General features: G+C 33.8%; 1 protein-coding gene across 1 annotated transcript; it reads right to left on the reverse strand.

Annotated features, from left to right (window-relative positions):
• Positions 1–2,978: 2,978 nt before the first annotated feature.
• LOC111915981 (ATP-dependent 6-phosphofructokinase 5, chloroplastic) lies at positions 2,979–6,872 on the reverse strand. The gene is made up of 12 exons (XM_023911611.3): positions 6,465–6,872; positions 5,813–5,903; positions 5,627–5,700; positions 5,397–5,508; positions 5,212–5,304; positions 5,010–5,111; positions 4,837–4,911; positions 4,607–4,747; positions 4,271–4,492; positions 3,658–3,738; positions 3,443–3,571; positions 2,979–3,348 (listed from the first exon to the last, which is right to left on the reverse strand). The coding sequence occupies exons 1-12, from the start codon at positions 6,779–6,781 to the stop codon at positions 3,181–3,183; spliced, it is 1,605 nt and encodes a 534-aa protein (XP_023767379.1). The 5' UTR covers positions 6,782–6,872; the 3' UTR covers positions 2,979–3,180.
• Positions 6,873–8,459: the final 1,587 nt, after the last annotated feature.

Below are 8,459 nucleotides of genomic sequence, written 5' to 3' on the forward strand. Positions count from 1 at the left end.
GCCCGTATAGATCTATACACAAACACCATGCTCCCCCTACAAGGGATTCTGGTATATAATACACGACTGGAAATGTGTACTCGAACGTACATGAAGTTAGTGTCTCACAAAACCGTGGTATAAAAACAGATCTACTTGTTAAAATGTTACGTTTGTTCTTGTATACAAAAGTAAACTTCTTGAAATTCATGTTTCTAGAAAATAAGAGTTAGAAATTTGTTCGTAAAACTATACCTATTATAGTTTTCTAAAAAGTGTATCTTGTTTGTTTAGAAATACCTAGAAAAAGAATCACTTGTTTATGAAAGCATAGATTTTTGGTGTAGAGTTTAAGATAGACAAGAATAATCTAAGAAAAGTTTAGTTTATACATGCATTACAACAAATTTATATTTCAAAAGATAGAATGTTATTTTAACATATTATATATATATATATATATATATATATATATATATATATATATATATATATATATATATATATATATATAAAAGTTCCTTAAAGGTTTATAAATCGCATGTGATTTGGATATATAACAGCATATAAAAGAGTTTTTTTATGTAACACACGATAATACTCGTGTGTTCACTTGCAATCCCCCCCTTGAAAGCATATAAAAGCATTTAGAATATTTAAAAATGTTGATTAAGGGGTATGAAACTTACTTGAAAGTTTGAAGATAGCGAGATGGAAAACCGGGCAGAGTTTCGTCTCGGGAAACGGATTTTCCTCGGGATTCTCGGGAATCTCGGGAGTAAAATCGACCCTCGGGACTTGAGCAAAAAGACCAGAGCTTCGGGTTTGAACGGACACGGAAAACGAGGCAAGATTGTGAGAAAGAGGAGAGAAATGAGCCCTTTTCTCGGAAGCCCTCGCATCCTATTTATAGGAAGGCTGGTCTGCCTCGGTACGCGGGGCGTACGCTCGTACGCAGCGCGTACGCGTACGTCATGCATGACCGAAGCCTTGACTGCCTCGGCTTCGGATGGGACGGGTTGCTGGGTAGGCGGGTCGGATGGGATGGGTTGCTGGGGAGACGGGTCGGATGGGACGGCGGGCCGGACGGGACAGCGGGTCGGATATTTCGGACGGGTCGGACGGGTCGGATAGGGCGACGTGGACGATCAGAGGCCAAGTCTCTCGGGTACGCTGGGCGTACAGGGGTACGCAGCGCGTACCTCGGATGAGGACGCTGACTCCCCTTCGGATAATGTCCGAATTTTGATTTAAATAAATAATTAATTTATTTAATAAACTTCAAAAATTCATATCTTCTTCATACGAACTCCGTTTTCGATGGTCTTTATATCCACGCGTAGGTGAGACTACGCTCTACAACTTTCGTTTAGACTCCGTCGGCAAATTCCGAAATTATTTTTTTATTATTTATTATAAACTCATCGTGTTTAAGGAATTTCTTTGAAAATTCATAACTTCTTTATCTGATGTCGGTTTTTGCCAGACTTTTTACCGCTGGAATACCATTGTCGAGACCTTCGATTCTCGTTTAGGTCATTCCGGCCAAAAGTCGCTCGATCTCCGATTCGAGTTTTTAGCTGTCTGTTGCTAAGCCGAACTTGGAAAAATCATAACTTCGCTATATGAAGTCGGATTTGGGCGTTCTTTTCACGTACGATCATGGTTCACAGACATTTAAACATAGAAGGAAATTAAATAGAACTATTTGTACATTTATTATGAAAGTAAATTTTATTACTCAAAAGTGGTTACAATACTTGACCCTTTTTGGTCATTTACAAAGAGTTGAAATATCGGGTTGTCACAAACAACACATGCAATCATAATACATGTAAAATATAAATGTTATTCATTCAAAAGAATTGACGCGTAGATGTTTATTAGCCAAATGTTGAATGTCTAGGTCTAGTATAGGACGAAAAGTGTACATTTAGGAGTAGAGTTGTTAGGACTACAAATGAGTCAAGCTACTCGTGAACTACTTTGGATCGGTTGGTTAAAAGCTCGACTCGAAATTGATTTTAAACGAGCCCGAGCCAAGCTCGAACTTACTGTTAAACTTGTTTATTAAATGAGCTCGAACTCGAGCTCAAGTCGAACTTATATAATACTTTACGAGCTCAAAGAAAGCTTGAATCGAGCCGAGCTGGAGCTCGAGCGTCATATAACTTAAACGAGCCTGAACCGAGCCTAGTCGGGCTCGGCTCGGCTCATTTGCACCCGTAAGAGTAGTGAGTGTGTGCGATAGTATTAAAAAAGTTCTTTTTTCTTAAAAAAGAATATAATAATCTATTTGTGAATAAAAGTACCATCACTATCTAATGAAATGACATTAATTTCGTGAAAATAGTGTATCTGGCAAAGTAGAAGGGTATCACAATTTTTTTTAGGGTACCTTAATTTTTTTTCCCGGTGTATCACCACAACATAAAACGGAATTTTCCGAAAAAATTACACTACTGAAAAAATTTGAAGGTCATCCCACACTCTACATTAGATCCATCCCAACGTGAAAATGCTTAAAATCTTCGAAATCTGAGTTTCTTTCTATCAAAAACTGACATCACATAAACAGGTGTCACTTTTCTATCAAACTCTATCAAATTCTTTCCGATTCTGCTAATTATACATTTCGCTAACTTAGAAAAATGTCTTGTGACATAGAATAACGTTTTACTAGTTATTATTAATTAGTGTATTATATGTTGTAGTCTATGTCTATCTTCATAATCAATACGGCAATACCTACATTATACTATATTCGCAAACTTAGAATAATGCCATGGACTTGGTATAATTCCACTGAAGATGTTTATTTTGTTTTACAAGTTATGCTTTGATTAGTTTACGAGTTATCTTATCTTTACATGTACTGTATTTCCACTTTGCAATTTCAGCAGATCATTTGTTCGTGAACTTAGAATAATTTTGCTAAATAATGTTTATTTGCGAAACACAAATGCATATCAGTGAATTAAAAATCAACATTCACGAAATCATATAAAATGTGATACATTGAATTTTCCTAATCATAATACACTTGATATAGCTGTTTGTTCTCTAGCATTTGTGTTTTCAAATCACAGTGCACTCTTTCGTATTATTTCTTCAAAAAAAGATTCATTTTTTCTTAATCTAATTTTGACGTGGAGTTTAATTTTTTTGAAAAATAAACATATTAAAATGTCTTTTTAAAGATTAAAGAAAGTCTGGTTGGCCTGTAGAGGTCAAACAACGATGCCACATACGACTATTTTGGTCAACAATTTTAGGGTAAGAAATGACTTCAGTAATTGGCAAATAGACATAGTGAGTGTTGCATATTCCAACTGTGATTCCACTGTATCCCGCAAATGCACCATGGACCTAAATCAAATTTTTCAAAAAAAAAAAAATCATATTTAAATATATAAAAGTAGAAATATATAAAAGTACATTGTTATTTCATGCATAAACTTACAGCATTTTGACCAAGAACTGTGCATAAAATCCCATCGGATGCATTTGCTCGACATGCACGGATCATATAAGTAGGATCAATGTATTTTACATCAGTTGGATTCCCCATCTCCTTGAAATATTTTTTCACCTAAAAAAATATATTAAAATAATTATAATATAATCAAAATTAAAGTAATATGATATTGAGAAATGAGAATAGTAGAATCTACTAACCTCTTGTTGTATATGTACACCGATATCTCCTAATACAACATTCCCCGATGCATCTTTCGCATTTGTTTTCTCCAAAAAACTCTAAATTCAAATAAATAAAAAATAAAAAATACAAAAGAAGAAAATAAAAATAAAAATAACCGTTTTAAAATTTTGGCTGAGTTTGATGTGCCACAGCTGATAAACTATGTTCTTTTTCAAGTTTTTTTAAGTTGTCATGTTTGACAAACCAAAAAGTAACTTTTTAGAAAGCTATTTAGATTGGTTTTTCAGGAGTTTTTTTAAACTTTATCAAATATACTTTTAATTAATTAATTATATATATATATATATATATATATATATATATATATATATATATATATATATATAAACATATTCTACTAAATGCCCATTTTATGTCATTTTACATATTTCAGTTAACTTATCAGCTAGTTTTTACCAATCATCATGTTTTATCAGCTAGTTTTTCATCTAACAGCTAGCTTATCAAGTAGTTTTTACCAAAAATCATTTTTTATCAGCTAACTTATAAGCTAGCAGCTAGCTTTTCAGCTAACAGCTAGTTTTTCAGCTATCAGCTAGTACACCAAACATAGCCTTTGACTCTAACCTGACCAGCTCCCTCGGCTACACAAATGACGGCTGAGCCCTTTGTCTCAAGTAAATATTTAAGATGATTCAAGACACCATGAGATCCCTGCAACTCAAAGGGTACTTCTGGAATTAAACAAATATCAATTTGACCACTAGCAAGAGACGCATGCATGGCTATAAAACCACTACTCCTTCCCATCAACTTCACAATCCCAATACCACGATAAGCACTATGTGCCTGAAGAAGGTCAAAGTCAAAGGGCATTTTAGGTATTAAACATACATATCAATTTAGACTATTATAAGATGAAGAAAGTAGGTTGCTATTATAAGTTAAAAAATATTAATCCACCTCGATGTAAGCAGCATTTATAGCTCTTTGTGCCTCTTCAACAGCGGTATCGAAACCAAATGTTTTATCCATGAGGAGAATATCATTGTCTATAGTTTTGGGAACACCAACTACAGCTACTTTTAACCCTCGTTTTATACACTAAAATAATTAAACATTAATTAAAAATGATGTATGAAAGAATTAAGTTATTTTGTAAAATGATATATTAATATGATTATGGATTATACCTCATTATGTATTAAATTAGCTCCCGCATGTGTCCCATTTCCACCTAGAACAAAAAGCATGTTGATTCCTCTATCCTATTACTTGGGAATAAATAATTAATTGGGAAAATTACGTTAATGGCGTTTATGTAATTTCCCGAATTATAAAAGGGTAAAAAAGAGAAATGAGTAACCTCCATGCTATCCACAATTTCATCAAGACTCGGTCCTCCACGAGAAACTCCTAATAAACTTCCACCCGAAAGATGAACATTTTGAACCACTTTCCTAGACAACTAATCATCAAAAGATTGATTAAAACAAAATTAATCTTTTTTTTAACAATAAACAAAGATATTAGTCATATTACCAAAATATAAATATAAAAAAACTTACAGGAATTTCATCTATTTCTTTACCAAATCCACGATACCCAAAAGGAATCCCAACTATTTTTTTCACACCATAAATCTCAAGTGTGATGACAATCTGTAGTAGTCACTCAAAGAGGAAGATGTTAACAATTATAATACAAGAAGTATTTTTAAAGTAAAAATAAAAATAAAAATAAAAAAACTCACTTGTCTTATGACATCATTAAGTCCAGGACAGAGTCCCCCACAAGTTACAATTGCAGCCTTCACATTTTCTGGTTTGAAGTATATTTTCTCACGTGGGCCAGCCCGATGAATCCTATATAAAGATTTCAATTTTTTATTTTTTTTTATTTTTTACAATTAGAATCTTACTATTTTGATAATGCAAGTTCATTAACATTAGAACACTTTAAAAAAAAATTATTAGTTATTACCATTGTTCAACCCATGTACAATCAGGATCAATGCATTCAGCTCCAGCAGATGAAAGGGATGAATATCGGATAACCTGTGACATTTCAATATGTCAAACAGCATTATTGTAATATAAAAATTAATTAACTATGTAGTTCTTACTATGAAAAAGCTGTCAATGAAAAGAATGTAACTTATAGTAGTACCTTGAGTAGAACTCTATCATCATTATTAATGTATCCATACCATTCCTCATCTGAAGGATACCCTTCTGCAAATTCTTCATTTATAGGAGTCCTATACCACAAATTAAGCAATTAAACGCACAATAACATGTAAAATGCTGATGTTTAAAGGGACTTTCTACACAAGTTGTGCAAAATTGTGTGAATTGTGATCCGAAAAGATATACATTTAGACAAAACCACCTTAAATTGATGAGGCGTTATTTATAACCTAATGTTACACTCCATTTGGTGGATTAGTTCAAGTATAAAGTTCATACAAGGTTGTGTACAGATACTGAATCCTTGAAATATCTAAGGAATCATTCCTAGTTCCTGCATTTTACAAGTAGATTCCACGTTTGTGTTTGGAATTCAGACGTTTTACATTAGAAATTTGAATTTTACGTATATTTTCAATCAACTGGTTTAAAAGAGGGATTTTAGTCGAAAATCAACACGTTAATCGGGCATTTTTTTTGTAAACAATCGACGAGTCTAAGTAGCTGAAACAGTAACTCGATAATTTCCCAATTTTGCATGTTTGAGCGAATATAACAGTGAGATTGGAATATGATCGAGTCAAAAAAATTCAATAGCATCAGAAATGGAGTTTTAAGTATTCGTTTGGTACCTCATGCTGAGACAGAAAGTGGAGGGATATGAAGCAGCGTCAGGGAAGAAATCACTAATGTGAGGGATGTTGAATCGCTTCTCGAAGTCTTCTTTGAACTTAGATTTCCACTCGGAATCGCAATTAACAAAATCCTCATTTGCATTCTTCTTGGCGTACACTGCGCGACGACGACTTCTCCTGCAAGCGCCGGTCATGTCAGGTCTTGCCTGCGGACCAGTGAGAACCGGCCCAAACACGCGGCGGAAGGAAACCAGATCATAACTATTCGCCTGACTAACCAACCTCGGGTTGATCGATGGAGAAAGTGACCCCATTGTTACACAATTGGAAATGGTGGAGAGTGATCGAAAGGGAAATAAGTTTTGGGCGAAGAGTTTGAGAGAAGAAGAAGACAAATGAAGCAGAGGGAAGCGTAATGCTGAAAGGGTAGGTTTGTTTTCTAGTTAGTACGGCAGCTGATGACGTGGAATAATAGATTTGGTTTTGAGAAATTTTTAATTTTAATTTATCTTAACAAACAAAAAGAATTTTATTAATAAAAAAATGTCATTAGATAGCAAAAATAAAAAACTATACAATGGAAGAAGTTATTAAGGGTGTGAGGTAGTGTTTTTGGCCAAAAGAACCTCAAATTGCAAATGCGTTTTTTCCAAGAATCCGAATGACGCAGTTTTTATTTATTTATTTTTTATTTTATTTTATTTTAAATAATATCATTACGTGTTACGTAGTTGTGCTGAAATAGTATTTATGGGTTATGTAGTATATTCAGACTAGGTGTTCTCGAATCCTAATGTTTAAAACACATATTTTCAATTTACCATCTTTTTGGCGTTTCGAGCGTTATAACTAGAACCGAAGCTTTAGAAGAATAGAAATGTATAAGTACAATTTGTGAATAACTTATCAACTTATTGTATTTTCATATTACGTTAAATTGATTCAAATATTTTTTAAATACGATTTGATTTTTTTCGAAAAAAATATAAATATATAATAATTTATTCCTAAACTAACACCTAATTTCACAAATGTCCACAACTACATATAATCTTTATGAGTTATGTAGCATCTAAGGTGCGGTTTGTTTTTTCGAAGCGAAAATGTCTGAAGTCTGCAGACCACCTCTGCAACTCTCTGTAGTAGAATAGGGGACCAAACGGCTGCAGCATTTAATAAAAAGTTTGTTTGTTTTGTAACTTCTGCAGACTGTTGTAATAAGTTAAATAAGGTGTGAAGAGATTTGAAACAGAGGGTTAAGTGTTGCGCCACACAACACACGCGCAACGGTTTTTAGGTCAAAAGTATTCTGAAAAACAAACAGCTGCAAAGAGCTAAGTGTTGCGCGTAAAAAAAATATAAATATATAATAATCTACTCCTAAACCAACATCTAATTCCACCTATTTTCATGATGGGACTTGAACTCTCAACTTAAAAAAAAGAGGGCACTATTTAACATTGTTGCTCTACAAGCCCTTTGATAACTTAATATTAACACTTCTTTTCAAATATGTTTCAAAATTACATTATAAACACTGGTGGTTCTTTCTTGTTGTAAGTGAATGCAACGAAAAGACCCGAAAATAACGAATAATGAAACAATTCATATATTGACGTGCTCATTTCAAAATTTATGCTTTGTTATTCCCATCATACTGTGGTAAGAGGATGATCCACAAGAAAGGTGGCAAGATTCGAACCTACACTCTGACCATGCCTCACCACCTTCAATCCATTAGTCTCTGTTACAAGGTAGGGCGGGGGTGAGGAAAGGCAGAAATGAGTTCATGCCACAACGATCCCTATGGAAGGGAAATTTATCAATATTTTTGGCTCGCAATAAGCTAGGGTCCTGTTCGGGCAAGCTATTGATTCCATTACTGAACCAAACAAGATTATTCCCTTAGTCTTATCTATCCACCTCTCCAGACACAATATCTTGAGTACCTATGATGGTGACCACATCTGCTGGCATGTGATGTTTGGACAT

Source organism: Lactuca sativa, chromosome 2 (genome assembly GCF_002870075.4).
Source record: "Lactuca sativa cultivar Salinas chromosome 2, Lsat_Salinas_v11, whole genome shotgun sequence".
Classification (NCBI taxonomy): domain Eukaryota; kingdom Viridiplantae; phylum Streptophyta; class Magnoliopsida; order Asterales; family Asteraceae; genus Lactuca; species Lactuca sativa.

Bases quoted from the DNA above. Each gene is read 5' to 3' on its own strand.
- LOC111915981 (XM_023911611.3), bottom strand. From the start codon at position 6,781: ATGGGGTCACTTTCTCCATCGATCAACCCGAGGTTGGTTAGTCAGGCG. The intron at 5,112-5,211 runs GTAAGTTTTTTT...TTTGATGATTAG, and splicing joins AAGAAATAGATGAAATTCCT to TTGTCTAGGAAAGTGGTTCA. The intron at 4,912-5,009 runs GTTACTCATTTC...CCCAAGTAATAG, and splicing joins AAATTGTGGATAGCATGGAG to GATAGAGGAATCAACATGCT.